General features: G+C 51.6%; 1 protein-coding gene across 1 annotated transcript in view; it reads left to right on the top strand.

Annotated features, from left to right (window-relative positions):
- The window catches only part of SCRIB (scribble planar cell polarity protein), a 58,142-nt gene that overhangs the window by 29,326 nt on the left and 13,443 nt on the right, over positions 1 to 15,373 (top strand). The window contains exons 26-37 of the mRNA XM_083516439.1: positions 1,365 to 1,370; positions 1,468 to 1,551; positions 3,153 to 3,440; positions 4,551 to 4,619; positions 4,756 to 4,807; positions 5,213 to 5,256; positions 5,581 to 5,709; positions 5,813 to 5,920; positions 11,371 to 11,623; positions 11,983 to 12,157; positions 12,525 to 12,617; positions 12,704 to 12,898. Of these exons, the coding sequence (XP_083372565.1) occupies positions 1,365 to 1,370; positions 1,468 to 1,551; positions 3,153 to 3,440; positions 4,551 to 4,619; positions 4,756 to 4,807; positions 5,213 to 5,256; positions 5,581 to 5,709; positions 5,813 to 5,920; positions 11,371 to 11,623; positions 11,983 to 12,157; positions 12,525 to 12,617; positions 12,704 to 12,898 (1,496 nt within the window). The remainder of the gene's footprint in view (positions 1 to 1,364; positions 1,371 to 1,467; positions 1,552 to 3,152; positions 3,441 to 4,550; positions 4,620 to 4,755; positions 4,808 to 5,212; positions 5,257 to 5,580; positions 5,710 to 5,812; positions 5,921 to 11,370; positions 11,624 to 11,982; positions 12,158 to 12,524; positions 12,618 to 12,703; positions 12,899 to 15,373) is intronic.

Below are 15,373 nucleotides of genomic sequence, written 5' to 3'. Positions count from 1 at the left end.
GGTGGGAGTGACTCCAGCTGGGGTCCCGCAGGAGGGGGCCAGATTTTGGAAACTAGGAAATGACTCTGGAGCAGCCGCCCTCCTGCCTGCCTGCCTGCCTGCTTGCCTGCCTTCCCGCGAGAGCTTTGCCCAAGACCAGGGCCTTTCCCCGGCACCTGCCTCTGGCCGTGGGGGTCTGTAGTTTGCTTTCTTTGAAAAGGACCGTTTTTAGGGGGGCAGGAAAAAAGGGTTATTTCCCCCGGCTTTCAGTGGTGTTCATCATCCTAGTTAAAGTTTTCTCTTCCCTGCTTTCAAAGTTTGCCTCTTAATCTTCATTAGGAAAGGAATTGAAAATAAAACTGCGATTAATATAATACAAATCTGTGATGCAACTGCATTCAGAGTCCGCTGCACAGGTGGAGTCACCTCACCTTAAAAATTGTAGAGTTAGAAAAGATTCAGAAAAGGACAATGAACATGATCGAGGGAGGGATGGTAATAATAATAATAATAATAATAATAATAATAATAATAATAATAATAATAATTCCCCAGCCACTCTGGGCAGTTTCCCCAAAAACATTAAAAATACAATAAAACATCAGACATTAAAAACTTCCCTAAACGGGGCTGCCTTCAGATGTCTTCTAAAAGTCAGGTAGTTGTTTATTTCCTTGACATCTGGTGGGAGATTGTTCCACGGTGTGGGTGCCACTACTATGAAGAAAAAGTTGCAGCATCAGGGACTTTTTGGATTGGAGAAAAAGCCGGTCATAGGCGACCTGAAAAAAGTTTATAACATGATGCCTGGCCTGGAGAAAGTGGAGGGAGGAAAGTTTTCCTCCCTCTCTCATGACGATCGAACTTGTGGACCCCCAGTGAAGCTGAATGCTGGAAGAGTCAGGAGTTGAACTGCGGAACTGCCGGCTGCAGGAGGCAGGGATGGCTTCAGAAGAGGATTGAGCCTCCGCCCCGGGGAAGAGGGCCGCTCTTGTGATCAGAGGAGCCTGGCCAGATGGGCCCCTGGGGCTGAGCTCTTCTGATGCTCTTGTCACAGAAGCAGGAGGGGGGCTAGAGGGAAGACCCCAGCCCCCCAGCCCCGGGGCGGAGCCTGGGAAGGGAAGGGCCCCTCTGGCTGGCCCTGGCTGCCTGCTTTGCTGCAGATCCGCTGAGAGGCCAAGCACCCTCTGGGGACCCCCGGGCCCCGCTCCTGGCTGTGAAGGTGTGGGTTCTGCTTGGGGCTCTGCCTGATGCAGCCCTGCGGGTTCTGCTGCTGACCCCTCTTGCTCTCTCTTGCTTGTGCCGCCTGCCTGCTGCCTCTGCGAAGGAGCGGAAGCGCCGGGAGCGAGAGACGGCCACGCAGCTCGGCAGAGGAGGAGGAGGAGGCCGAGGTGAGAGGGGGCGGCTGGGCTGAGGGCCTGAGGAAGGGGGCTGGGCTGGGTGGGCACGCTCCTGAGACCCCGCTGACCCTCTTCCCCCTCCCCACAGGACCTTGGCGCTGAGCCCCTGCAGCTGGACTACCGCACCTTAGCAGCGCTGCCCAACAGCGGCCTCCAGAAAGCCAGCCGTGGCGTAAGTGATGGGGATCCACTGGCTTTGGCAAAGGGCGGGCTGGATCCCAGCCAGCCTCGGCTGCTCCCTCTGCCTTCAGCCAACCCAAGCGATGGCTCTTGTGGATTGGGGCCCCTGGCGAGTCTCCCAGCTGCTATGGAGACCTTGTCACTTGGAGGGGGGGGGTCCTGTGCCCTCAAAGCAGCTGCTGGCTTCAGGGCTGGCTCTCGGGGGGGGGGGGAGCGCAGAGAAGCTGAGGAGAGAAGCACCCAGAGTTTCGAAGAGAGATGAGAACACCAGGTGACCCGGGAGGCAGGCAGCAGACCGAGGGGGACGGACTCTGCTTCTGGGGGACGGGGCTGGAGGTTGCCCTCAGCAGCAATGAAGAGCAGTGGGTGTTTGCCCCCCCCCCACTTGCCAAGGACCCAGTTGGCCTGGCTGGGTGAGGAGGGAGCAGGTGGGCTGCTTGGGGGCCATTTTTGCTACTCTGGAAATCTGATCTGCCTGAGAGAGATTCCTGAGCCATCCCAGCTCTGGGCTATTTTGGGCTTGCCTGGTGGGCGTTGGAGGAAGGGGCTGGGCGGGGGGGGGGGTCTTCCTTTGTCTGTGGCTGCTGGCAGGAGCGGTGAGTCTCTCTCTTTCTCCTGGCACCTGCAGGGCTTTTCCTCTGGGCACAAGTGAGCGGGCAGCTGGTGGGCAGCAGCAAGTGGGAGAACTGCTTCCTCAGGCTTGGTCAGGGCCAGGGCTCTGCTACTGTGCCTGCCTTCATGGGGGGGGCGGCGGGGATTGGGCAAGCTGTGCCCCTCTGGATGTTGCTCAGCCTGCCATGTTACTCCTGGTGCAGCAGGCAGTGGGTGCCAAAGGGCAGGAGCTCCCTGCCAGGGATGGCGGGGGACGAGGGGATGGGCATCCCAGACAGGGGTCCCTGTGCGGAGACCCTTGGTTTTTTCGGAAGGAGGGTGGCAGGGAGAGGGCCTTCTGTCCTGCTGAGCAGAGCAGGTGGCCCTGTCTCCCCCATGGAGGTCTTTCCTGGCCCTCCGCCCCCTTGGCTGCCTCCCCCCGGCCAACACAGAGGGGCCTATTGCCACCCTCCCTGCATCCACGGGGGCTTCCTGGGCAGAGGCATGGGGCCTCCCAGCCCCCTCCTGTCCTTCTGGTCCCATCCTGAGACTCCACCGCTGCTGGGATCAAATGGGGAGGGGGTATTGCGGGGGGGGGCACTCTCTGTTTCTCTGAAGTTTCCTTCTGCCTTTCAGTGTTAAAAAATAAACATGTCCCAGATGGTTTGCAGCAGAGCCCGGCTGTTCGGTGGCTGCATCTTGGGGTTCTGGCTTGTGCCCAGAGGGAAGACGGGGTTTGGGGGGCCCAGGCAGCAAGGCCAGTTACCACAGAGGCTGCTGCTGGTGGTGGCGGCACTGGGAGTGGCAGTCCAGCATGTGGCCTACCATGCATTGCAGGGAGGCATCTCCACACCCTCCTGCACCCCTGGGCAGGTCTCTGTCTCCCCCCCCCCCGTGGGCCCTGCAGGCATCTAGGGTCTCCCCCCCCCCTCGGCCACACAGCAGGGAGCTGCCCCACCAGCCGTGGCCCCTGAAAACACAGTTCTTGTGTCTCTTCCTCAGCTTGCCCCTCCTGGTGCCATGGAAAGGGACCCACGGGCGCCTCCCCTGCTGGCCCCCCCTCCCTTGGACCTGGGCCAGGCAAGCCTTGCCACGGCCCCCCCCAGCGGGGCTGCCCTCTCCCTGCCGACTGCGGAGGTGGAGGAGGAAGAGAGCCTGGTGGACTCACAGCCCATCCCCTTCAGCGCCAACCCCTTTGTGCTGGCCAACCGGCAGGGCAAGGCGTGCCTGGGGGGGCCTCCCCTTGGCTATGGCAAGGGGGGAGTGCTGAAGACCAGCCTCTGCACCAAGGCAAGCAAGCGGCCTTGGGGCCTGGCCTGCGGTGTGCTGTGCCTCTGCTGCATGCGGGGGAGAAGGCAGCCAAGGCTCAGGCTTGGGCTGGGACCCTCTCCGCCCCCCACCTCTTGCCGGAGGGGGGCTCGGCTGCTCTGCACTGCATGCAGGAAGTGTGTGTGTGTGTGTGTGTGGAGTGGAATCGAGTGGGGGGCGAGGCAGGCGAGCTCAAGCTTCTGCCATGGGGACGTGCCTTGGCAGGGCAGGAGGACGAGGCCGTGGGCTGGGAGAGGAGGGCCCCCGCTGGCCCCTTCCTCCCTTGGCTCCCGGCAGAGTCTTTGGCTGCTCTTCTGTTCTGCTTGGCGACTAACCTGCTTTGGGCCTGGCTCATTTGGGCAGCGTTTGGGCTGCCCCCGTGAGAGGAGCCCCTGAGTCCCTCTTGGAAGGGCCACTAGCATGCAGACACTGCTTTGACAGGTTGTGCTCATGGTTTGTTGTGCCAGTTTGTGTGTCTGTGGGCAGCAAAACAGGAGAAAAGTAGTAATTCTGAATGTCCAAAGAGGGTGGGATTCTGCAGTGTGCACGGTTCCATCTTGACACAACTCCTTCTCTGCGTGACTGATCCAGCCACTTGGGAGCTGGCACGGAAGCGGGTTCAGGAGTTCGGCTCCTATAATGTGCATCCATGGGGACTAGGAGCTTGTGTAGAGGAAGACATGTGCTGCACTGGGAACGGAGGGTGCTGTTCCTTCCCTGCCTTTGGGCAGAGTTCCAGCACTGCTCAGCCAATGAAGAGGTGCTCTTTCAGCACTTCGCAGCGGGGGGGGGGGGGAGCAAAACTAGAGGGAGGGGTGTCCTGAGCATGGCGGGGGGGGGCAGCAGAGGAGCTGGCGCTGCTCTGAGGGGCAGTTGGCTCAAGTGGAGAAAGAGTGTTGGCAGGTTTGTGGCTCCAACTGGGGAGATCAGGCAGATTCATGACCCACCAGAGCCCCTTTTAGGGGGCAGATCCCATAGGGAAGGGGCTTCTGCCTGGGGGTTGGGAGGGGCTGGTCTCTCTGGGCCCCCCTGGGGTCCCTCAACACCACTGCCCCCCCCCCGCTCACCAGCTGTCATTCCTCTCCCTTTCAGGCCCTCTCGGGGGAAGGGGAACCGGGAGCCGCCTGGCGAGACTCTCCCTACTCTCCTGGCAGCCAGCAGGTAAGGGGTGCTGCAGGGGGGTGGAGGGGGCTGCGGTGTGTGTTGGGGGGGGCTTTCCTCTGCCTATCCTGCCTGTCAGTCAGCCAGACTCTCTGGTTCTCTCTCTGGTTCTCTCCCTGGCACTGCTGCCTTCCAGCCTCCTGCTGCCCCCCGGCCAGCCCACCTGGTGGGCAGAGAGACCCGCTTTGTAAGTGCCCCCTTGGTGTGCTGTACCCACTCTCCTCCTCTGCCCTGGGTGGGGGGCTGCTGAGGCTGTGCTTGGGGAGGATGCTCTGTGGGGCTGGGCAGGGGACCCTCACTACTCGCCCCCCTGGCTGCTGCTGGTCTTTTGGGCTGCTTCTGCAAGAGTGGCTTCTCGCTGTAGTCTGGGAGGGCTGGAGGAACCAGTTTGTGGCATCACTGGGGGCCTTTCCAGCATAGTTCAAGATGTGGAGTCTCTTTGGGGAGTGGGGGCAAGAGCTTAATGTGGGGCGAGTTTGGGGAGGGGCTCCTGGTTCTGGCAGGGCCAGCTTGGAGGTGCCTGGGCTTGGGTGGGGGCCCCCAGCGCCCCTCCCGGCCCCCAAATGCCTTCCTGACTTTCTCCTTCCAGGCTGCTGCCGTCCACTTTGTTCCCAGCCCCAGTGAAAGCAAGGCCTCGGTGAGTTCTCCTGGCCACCTCTGGCGCCATGTGGGCCTTGGGCTGTGACCATTGGGCGCCCAGCCCCTCTTGGCATCAGCAGGACTTTGAAATGGTGCAGTCAGAGCACGGGGGGGGGGGGAGAGTTTGATACACAGGTTTGTGGGCGACCCCCGTGCTTGGGGACATCTTGCTTTAATTCCTTGTGTCCAATTTGTCCCTTGTTATCAGAGGGGGTCACTCAGGCTTGTGTCGCCATTGCTCTGACCTTTGCTTGCCTTTGGGTTGGAGGCTGAGTTTGCTCTCCTTTGTTCTGGCTGACTCCCCCCCCCCCCCCCGTGCCAGACCAAGCCGGGCGTGATCCAGCCTGTCACCCGCATGCGCCCAGCCCCAGCCCTGGGGACCTCGGAAGGCCGGGACAGCCCCAATCCGTTCCAGCAGCAGCCCGAGCTCTGCTCCAGCACCCACAACTCTGTAAGTTGCTGCCCTGGGGCTGATGGGGGGGGCTGGTGGCTTGCGTGGCACCCCCTTGGCCTGGGGCCGCGCTCCCTCTTGACTTGCGCCTTCTTGCCCCCAGCCGCGCTCTCCCAGGCCCCCCTCGCCAGGCGACGTCCCCGCCAGCGCCAAGCAGGCCTACAAGGCCTTTGCCGCTGTCCCCGTTCCGCATCTGCTCCTGGAGCCCGAGGTGAGTGGGAGGGGCGGCTTGGGGGGGCCCTTGGGGGGGCAGAGTACACTTTGCGGATGCAGCCATTGCCTGCCCTTTCTTTCTTTTATAATATTTATTGCTTTTACAACAACAAAAAAACAAAGAAAAAACAATGCATTACAATACAAAGACACTGCCTTACACTAAAACATTAAACTAACAGGACAAAACAAAAACAATTTAAAAACACATCAACAAAGAAAAGAAAAGAGAGAGAAAATAAATAAATAAATTTCAACGTCTTGTCTTTCTTTCACATATTTCCACGACCTCCTCACACCTCCCTTTTTGTATTCCACTTCTATTAATTATTTCAGCAATTCCTTTCCATCTTCCCCTGTTTCCTATCCTATAATTATCTTAACACATTTCAACCTTATTTTTCTTTTAATACTCTATTACAGTGTTCCCCAACCTTGGGCCTCCAGCTGTTTTTGGACTACAATTCCCATCATCCTTGACCACTGGTCTTGCTAGCGAGGGATGGTGGGAGTTGTAGTCCAAAAACAGCTGGAGGCCCAAGGTTGGGGAACACTGCTCTATTAATCTATTTGTACTTAATTCCTTATAACCTTTCTACTAAAGCCATATCACTTCATTCCAACATTCTTCTAGTATTCCTTAATTTTACAATATTTCTGTAAATAGTCTTTAAACTTTTTCCAGTCTTCTTCCACCGACTCTTCTCCCTGGTCTCGGATTCTGCCAGTCATTTCCGCCAATTCCATGTAGTCCATCAGCTTCATCTGCCATTCTTCCCTGGTGGGTAAATCTTGTGTCTTCCAATACTTCGCGATGAGTATTCTTTTTTTTTTTTTTTTAATAAAATTTTTATTGGTTTTACAACATTTTTAAGAAAAACAAACAAACATTAAAAAAGACAAACATACACGTATAGTTTCAAACATATTTTCATAAACCTCTTTTCTTGGACTTCCCCATACCCCCCCTCTCTGCATCCCAATGTCCATAATTCAACTAGCAACTCCCAATTGTTACTTTCCAATCTCTATCATCTTAGTCCTCTTTTATAGTCTAACCTTATATCCCTGTACCCTTTTGCTTCTGGGAACCACAACATTTTAGCATTCATTAAGTTTATAGTAGTCCTTAAGGTAGCTTTTAAATTTTTTCCACTCCTCTTCCACCGTCTCTTTTCGTTGGTCACGGATTCTGCCTGTCATCTCGGCCAATGTCATATAGTCCATCACTTTCATCTGCCATTCTTCCACAGTGGGTAAATCTTGTGTCTTCCAATACTTTGCGATGAGTATTCTTGCTGCTGTTGTGGCATACATAAAAAAAGTTCTATCTTTCTTTGTCACCAATTGGCCGACAATGCCCAGGAGAAAGGCCTCTGGTTTTTTAGGAAAGGTACATTTAAGTACCTTTTTCATTTCATTGTAGATCATTTCCCAGAAGGCCTTAATCTTCGGGCATGTCCACCAAAGGTGATAAAAGGTACCTTCAGTCTCTTTACACTTCCAACATTTATTATCGGGCAAATGATAGATTTTTGCCAGCTTGACTGGGGTCATGTACCACCTGTATACCATTTTCATAATGTTTTCCTTTAAGGCATTACATGCCGTAAATTTAATACCGGTGTTCCATAACCATTCCCAGTCAGCTGACATAATGTTATGTCCAACATCCTGAGCCCACTTGATCATAGCCGATTTAACTGTTTCATCCTGTGTGTTCCATTTCAACAGCAAGTTGTACATTCTAGATAAATTCTTAGTATTGGGTTCTAACAGTTCGGTTTCTAATTTTGATTTTTCCACCTGGAAACCGATTTTCCTGTCCTGTTTAAAAAATTCCATTATTTGACGATATTGGAACCAATTTTCTACTTTATGCTTCAATTTCTCCTGACTTTGTAGTTTGAACTTATCTCCATCCTGTTCTAAAATTTCCCAATACTTCGGCCATCCGACCTCCATATTGAGTTTCTTCACTGCTTTAGCCTCCACTGGTGAGACCCATCTAGGGGTTTTGTTTTCCAATAGATGAGTATTCTTCCTGCTGTTGTGGCGTACAGAAAAAAAGTTCTGTCCTTCTTTGGCACCATTTGGCCAACCATGCCCAGAAGAAAGGCCTCTGGTTTCTTAAGGAAGGTATATTTAAATACCTTTTTCATTTCATTATAAATCATCTCCCAGAATGTCTTAATCCTTGGGCACGTCCACCAAAGGTGAAAGAATGTACCTTCAGTTTCTTTACATTTCCAACATTTATTATCAGGCAAATGGTAAATTTTTTCAAGCTTAACTGGTGTCATGTACCACCTATAAATCATTTTCATTAAATTTTCTCTTAGGGCATTACATGCCGTAAATTTCATACCGTTCCTATTTCAGCCATCATTATGTTATGTCCAACATCTTGTGCCCATTTAATCATAGCTGAATTCACCGTCTCATCCTGAGTGTTCCATTTCAACAGCAAGTTATACATTCTTGACAAATTCTTGGTTTTTGGATCTAACAATTCTGTTTCCAATTTTGATTTTTCCACTTGGAAACCAACTTTTTTGTCCACTTTGTATGCCTCCATTATTTGATAATAATGGAGCCAATCTCACACTTTGTTTTTCAATTTTTCAAAGCTCTGGAATTTTATTCTATCTCCATCTTGCACCAGAATTTCCCAATATTTCGGCCGTTTGGCCTCCTTGTTGAGTTTTTTCTGTGCCTTTGCTTCCATTGGTGACAACCATCTTGGGGTTTTCTTTTCTAACAAATCCTTATATCTTTTTTTTTTTAAAGATATTTATTAAAGTTTCAACATATTACAAAAATAAGCAAAAAAAGAAAGAAGAAATAAAGAAAAAAAATAAAAATGAAAATACAAGATAAAAACAATTAAAAAACAGATTAGTCTTTCCATGTCTTATCTTTCATTTGCTTGTTTCCCTGACCTCCTCACACCTCCCTTTTTGTATTCCAGTTCAGATTAGTTAGTTCAGCAAATCCTTTCCCTCTTTGATTTTATCTTAATCTCTTATCTTAAAATATAATAACTTTAGATTATCACCTGTTAACAATCCATTTTTACATATTCCTTTTAACATTGCTGCTAAAAACCACTTAACTTCAATCCAACATCATTCTAACTGTAAATAGTCTTTAAATTTCTTCCAATCTTCTTCCACCGTCTCTTCTCCCTGGTCTCGGATTCTGCCAGTCATTTCTGCCAGTTCCATATAGTCCATCACCTTCATCTGCCATTCTTCCAGAGTGGGTAAATCTTGTGTCTTCCAATACTTTGCAATAAGTATTCTTGCTGCTGTTGTTGCATACATAAAGAAAGTTCTATCCTTCTTTAGCACCAATTGGCCAACCATGCCCAGGAGAAAGGCCTCTGGTTTCTTCAGAAAGGTATATTTATTTATTTTTTAAATAATATTCATTAGAGTTTCAAAAAAGTTACAAAAAAAGAAAGAAAAATAAAATAAAAATAAAAAAGAAGAGCAGAAAATACAAAATACAAGAAAATATAAACAATTAAAAACAATTCAATCTTTCCATGTCTTATCTTTCATTTACTTGTTTCCCTGACCTCCTCACACCTCCCTTTTTTGTATTCTAGTTCAATTAAATATTTCAGCAAATCCTTTCCGCTTAGTTTTTATCCTAATAATTTATCTTAGTGTACTATAATTTTACATTCTCGTTTCACCACTTAAGAAATCAATTTTTACCTAATCTTTTATATCATTTCTGCTAAAACCACATTGTTTCATTCCAACATCCTTCTAACATTCCTGGATCTTGCAATGTTTCTGTAAATAATCTTTAAATTTCTTCCAATCTTCCTCCACCGACTCTTCCCCCTGGTCTCGGATTCTGCCAGTCATCTCCGCCAGTTCCATATAGTCCACTACTTTCATCTGCCATTCTTCCCTGGTGGGTAAATCTTGTGTCTTCCAGTATTTTGCGATGAGTATTCTTGCTGCTGTTGTTGCATACATAAAAAAAAGCTCTATCCTTCTTTGGCACCAATTGGCCGACCATGCCCAGGAGAAAGGCCTCTGGTTTCTTCTGGAAGGTATATTTAAATACCTTTTTCAATTCATTATATATCATCTCCCAGAAAGCCTTAATCCTTGGGCACGTCCACCAAAGGTGAAAGAATGTACCTTCAGTCTCTTTACATTTCCAACATTTATTATCGGGCAAATGATAGATTTTTGCAAGCTTGACTGGTGTCATGTACCACCTGTATATCATTTTCATAATATTCTCTCTTAAGGCATTACATGCCGTAAACTTCATACCTGTGGTCCATAACTGTTCCCAGTCAGCCATCATTATGTTATGTCCAACATCTTGTGCCCATTTAATCATAGCAGAGTTCACCGTTTCATCCTGAGTATTCCATTTCAACAGCAAGTTATACATCTTTGACAAAATCTTGGTTTTGGGTTCTAACAGTTCTGTTTCCAATTTTGATTTTTCCACCTGGAAGCCAATTTTCTTGTCCAAATTATATGCCTCCATTATCTGATAATAATGAAGCCAATCTCGCACTCTATTTTTTAATTTTTCAAAACTCTGCAATTTCAGTCTGTCTCCCTTTTGTTCCAAAATTTCCCAATATTTCGGCCATTTGGCCTCCATATTGAGCTTTTTCTGAGCCTTCACTTCCATCGGTGACAACCACCTTGGGGTTTTATTTTCAAGTAGGTCCTTATATCTTATCCAGACATTAAACAATGCTTTTCTAACAATATGATTTTTAAACGCTTTATGTATTTTTACCTTACCGTACCACAGATATGCATGCCAACCAAATACATTGTTAAAACCTTCTAAATCCAACACTTCAGTGTTTTCAAGAATCAGCCATTCTCTCAGCCAGCAAAAAGTAGCTGATTCATAGTAAAGTTTAAGGTCTGGCAGGGCAAATCCACCTCTTTTTTTAGCATCCGTTAGTATCTTAAATTTTATTCGAGGCTTCTTGCCCTGCCAAACAAATCTAGAAATATCCTTCTGCCACTTCTTGAAACAATCCATCTTATCCAAAATTTGCAATGTTTGGAACAAAAATAACATCCTTGGCAGCACATTCATTTTTATCACAGCAATTCGGCCTAACAATGATAACTTCAAATTTGTCCATACTTCTAAATCCTTTTTCACTTCAATCCAACATTTTTCATAATTATCCTTACATAAATTCACATTTTTAGCAGTCATGTTAACCCCTAAGTATTTCACTTTTTTAACCAATGTTAGTCCTGTCTCCTCCTGAAACTTCTCTCTCTCATTCATAGTTAAATTTTTCTCTAAAACCTTGGTTTTCATCTTATTCAACTTGAAACCTGCAACCTGTCCAAATTCTTGAATCAGTTCCAATACCCTTTTAGTACTAGGTTCTGGCTCCTGTAGCGTCAATACATTGCCTGCCCTTTCTTCCCTCAGGAGCCCCAGAAGCAGAAGAGTGCAGAGCAGCCTCCCTCCCCCTCCGAGGTGAGTTTCAGGGGAGCGGGGGGCCCTGCTTCTCCTGGCCAGGCCCCACTGCTGGGGGGCGGCCTGCACAGCCCAGAGCAGAGGTCCTTCCGCGAGAGGCAGAAGTACTTTGAGGTGGAGCTGAAGCAGCAGCCGGCCGAGAAGCCGCCCAAGAGGGTGTCGCTGGTTGGGGAGGAAGACCTGAGGAAGATGAAGGAGGAGGAAGGTGCGTGCCATGGGGTTAGCCAGGCTCTTCCCGCCCCCCAGGGGCTACTAGCCCAGAGGCTGCTAACTGCTGGGGGGGGCTGCTCTCTAGTGAAACACTAGAGTGATACCTCCCTCCCTGAAGCCCCTCTGCAGCAGCCACTCTCCTCGCCCTGCCTCAGCCCCCGGCCTGGTGGGGAGGAGGAGGACAACATGGGGTGGAGTCCCCTCATGCTCTTCAGGTCGATTCCCCCCGCCGCCTGTCTTCATCTTTGGATCTCAGAGGCTGCTCCCTCTTGGAGACATTCCCTTGCCCAGCCGGGGTCCTTCCACCCTTGGGGGGCTGTGGGGAGGCTGACCTGCCGGCTTCTCACTTGGCAGCTCGCAAACTGCAGCAGAAGCGAGCTCAGCTGCTGGAGGAAGAGGAGGAGGAGGAGGAGGAAGAGGCCGCCAGGCAGAGACGCCCCCCAGACGTCCCCTCCAGCATCTTCATTGAGGGCGTGGAGTACAAAGTGGAGAAGCTAGATGGGCAGAGCCTTATGCCCTCCACGCCCTGGTGAGTGAGCTGCGTGCCACGCCCCCTGCGCTTGTGCCCAGGCCAGGGAGGGGGCAGGGCTCGATCCGGAGAGTGCAGGCGTGCCCTGCCTCTCTAGCCCAGCGCCCCCTTCTCCCAGGAACCAGCCAGGGGTGCTGGTGGGAAGAAGCCCACAGACAGGACCCTAAGCAAAGAGCAGCCTTCTCCCTGCTCCGTCCACAGCCCTGGGATTGCCCTCCCAAGTCCCAGCGCTTGGCCTGGGGGCTTCTAGCGTCCGCCTGCGGACTCCTCTCCCCAGGGGTCCCCTTTGGTCTCTGGGCCCCTCCCCACCCCCCCGGTCCCCGGTCCCTGCCCTGGCTGGGGCTCACAGAGCTTTGTGCCCTGCCAGGTTCCCAGAGCCGGAGAGGCAGAATGGCTCCTCGCAGAGGAATTCCCTGGAGGAGGGCCGGAGGCCGGAGGTGCGGCCCACTTCCATGGCTGGGTAAGATGGGAGGGCAGGCGGAGGGTGGGGCCTGTGGGGCAGGGAGGGTGGGTCTGCCCCACTGAGCCACGCTCTCTCCTGGCCAGGCTGAGCCCCGTGTACCCCAGAGGTGGCAGTGAGCCTGGGGCCCCCGTCAGGACGGCAAAGGCCGAGCGCCGACAGCAGGAGCGCCTCCGCATGCAGAGCCCAGAGCTGCTCAGCGCCCAGGAGAAGAAGGAGCTCTCCCCAGCCGAGCGCCGGGCGCTGGAGGCCGAGAAGAGGGCCATGTGGCGAGCAGCACGGTAGGTGGGGAGGGGTGGGCAGGGGCAGCACCCCTCTCCCGCCCCCCAGGCATGGTCTCTGAAGGGGGCTGTGGAGCACCAGCTCACAGCATGTTAGGTTTCTTAGCTGCTTGCCTTGCTCATCGGTTGCCTTTGCTGGATCAGGCCAGAGTGGGCCTTGAATTTGCCACATGGCCAGCCGGGGGTCCTCAGATGGGGTGTGTGGGAGGCCAGGGTGCCACCATGGGTGCCTCTGCTCCGCTTCTGTGGGTCCTTCTGCTCCCGTGGGTCCCTGTGGCCTGAATGTTCACCCCACTGCCTCGCCCCCAGTCCTAACAGAATGCAGGTGGGGTTCATGCCCCATCCCTCCCCACTCTGCCCGCCTCCCGGACACAGCTCCATCATCCTGCATGGACCATTCCCTGGTGAGGTTTGGGCAGAAGGCAGCTGCTCTGCCCTGCCAGGGTGGGGCACCCACTGCGTTGGGGTGGCGTAAATTAGCCTGACCCAAAACAGGTGAAGTTGCACCATTGCGCCTGCCGTGTGGTGGTGGCTGCAGCAAAGAAATCTGACTTCACCAACACCGTGGCTTCCACAAGTAGCCGTGTGGCCAAGCTTTTCTGAGTGGTGAATGGACTTGTGTTCCCTGCCCAAGAGACCGTTGCCCTGACACCCCCGGGGGCCAGCCACAAGATCCCTGCCAGGCATTTGAGGAACAAAATGACTCAGATCTGGACAGAGGGATGCCACCTCAGAGCAATCTAGCAGCGGCATCTAGCACACTGTCTACTCCCTCTGCACTGCGTCAGTTTTGATTCTAGCAGCCTGAGGATATGGACAAGCGGCTTGAAGAAGTGTGGCCAGCCTTGGCCCCTGCCCATCTTGGCCTCTTAGAACTAGCCGCAGGGGCTGGCTGGGGGTCAAAGGAGGCATGGATGTCTCCCCACTTAATAAGACCTCCCTGGACCCAGAAGCGTTAGGCAAATACTGGCAAGTGACAAGTGGTCCCTTCCTGGGCAAGGCGCTTGAGGAGGTGGCAGCCCCACATCACACACCCTTGGAGGAGGACTTCCGGGGAGGCATCATAGCTGGTTAGTTGCCTCTGTCGAGACGCTGTCGGCAGAGGCAATTAAGTGGTGATGAACATAGCTACTGTCTATCGTATTATCTCTGAGGAAGAAACATACAGTAACAGGAATTAACTTCCAAATGCTCTGGAAGGATTGCTCCCCTGCTGTGGGATGGAGGTATCTTCAAAGGACCTGGGCAGATGGGGTGAGTGACCTGGGAGCGGAAGAACCACAAACTTGCCCCAGCACCACTCAATAGCCCTAGAGGTCAGTCCCTGGGGCAAAGACCAGCAAGGCCTCCTTTAATTACTTCCGAAACGTCTATTAAATACTACTGAAACTCTCTCTCTGCCAGTTAAAAGGTTCATTTGAAATACGACCCAATGGCTGGCTTAGGAGCAGACCCCATGAAGAGGATGAAAAAAATTAAGAAAGAAGCATGCTCTTAAGATACATACCCCCAAAAAGTGACAAGTGGGGTGCCTCAGGGTTCTGTCCTAGGCCCGTTGTTGTTCAAATTCTTCATAAACAACTTGGATGAAGGTATTGAGGTGATGCCCATCAAAACTGCAGGTGACACCAAACTGGGAGGGACAGCTAATGCCTCAGAAGACAGAATCAGGATTCAAAAGGACTTTGACAGATTGGAGAACTGGGCCCAAGCTAACGAAATGAGTTTCAGTAGGGACAAATGTCATGTTCTGCACTTAGACAGGAAGAATCAGGTGCACAAATGTAAGATGGGAGACACCTGGCTAATAATAATAATAATAATAATAATAATAATAATAATAATAATAATAAATTATTTGTACCCCACCCATCTGGCTGGGTTTCCCCAGCCACTTCCAACAGAGATTAAAAATACATTGCCAGTAATATTTTGGAAAAGGATCAAGGGGCTTAGTGGACCACAAGTTTAACCTGAGTCAACATTTTGAAAGTGGACAGATGTCAATTTTTACACAATACAATAAGATGATGTCAGAGCTGCTTGAAGATCCTAGCTCACGGAGGATCACGCTAGCCAGCGATCATTAAGTAAAAGTCTTTATTGAATTACAGTTTCCATTCTCACGCTGCTGCGCGCAACTCTACGCCTAGTAGCTAGGTCGGCGAAGCTCCGTCTGAGTCTCCGCCCCGTGTGCACCAACTTAATATCCTAGCCTTGCTCCACCTTTTCCGCCTGACTGTCCTCCTCTGGGTCCCTCTACCCCCCGGGGCTTCTTCCTTCCGGGATTCTTCTGACGCTGACCCGGACCCTCCTGCCTCCTTGCGCCGGGCTTTAGGACCTGGTTCCCTTTCGGGGCTGCTTACTGCGCCGCCTTCCTCTGCATTTGAACTTGGCGCGCGCGCCCAACCTTCCACTTTCCTCTTAACCGTTTCTTCGCTCCCCGATGGAGGTGTGGCCACTCCTGACTCATGC

Source organism: Podarcis liolepis (genome assembly GCF_965112155.1).
Source record: "Podarcis liolepis genome assembly, chromosome: 8".
In the NCBI taxonomy this organism is placed as follows: Eukaryota; Metazoa; Chordata; class Lepidosauria; order Squamata; family Lacertidae; genus Podarcis; species Podarcis liolepis.
The sequence above is the reverse complement of the archived record's forward strand: the minus strand, read 5'-3'. Positions and strand labels throughout refer to the sequence as shown.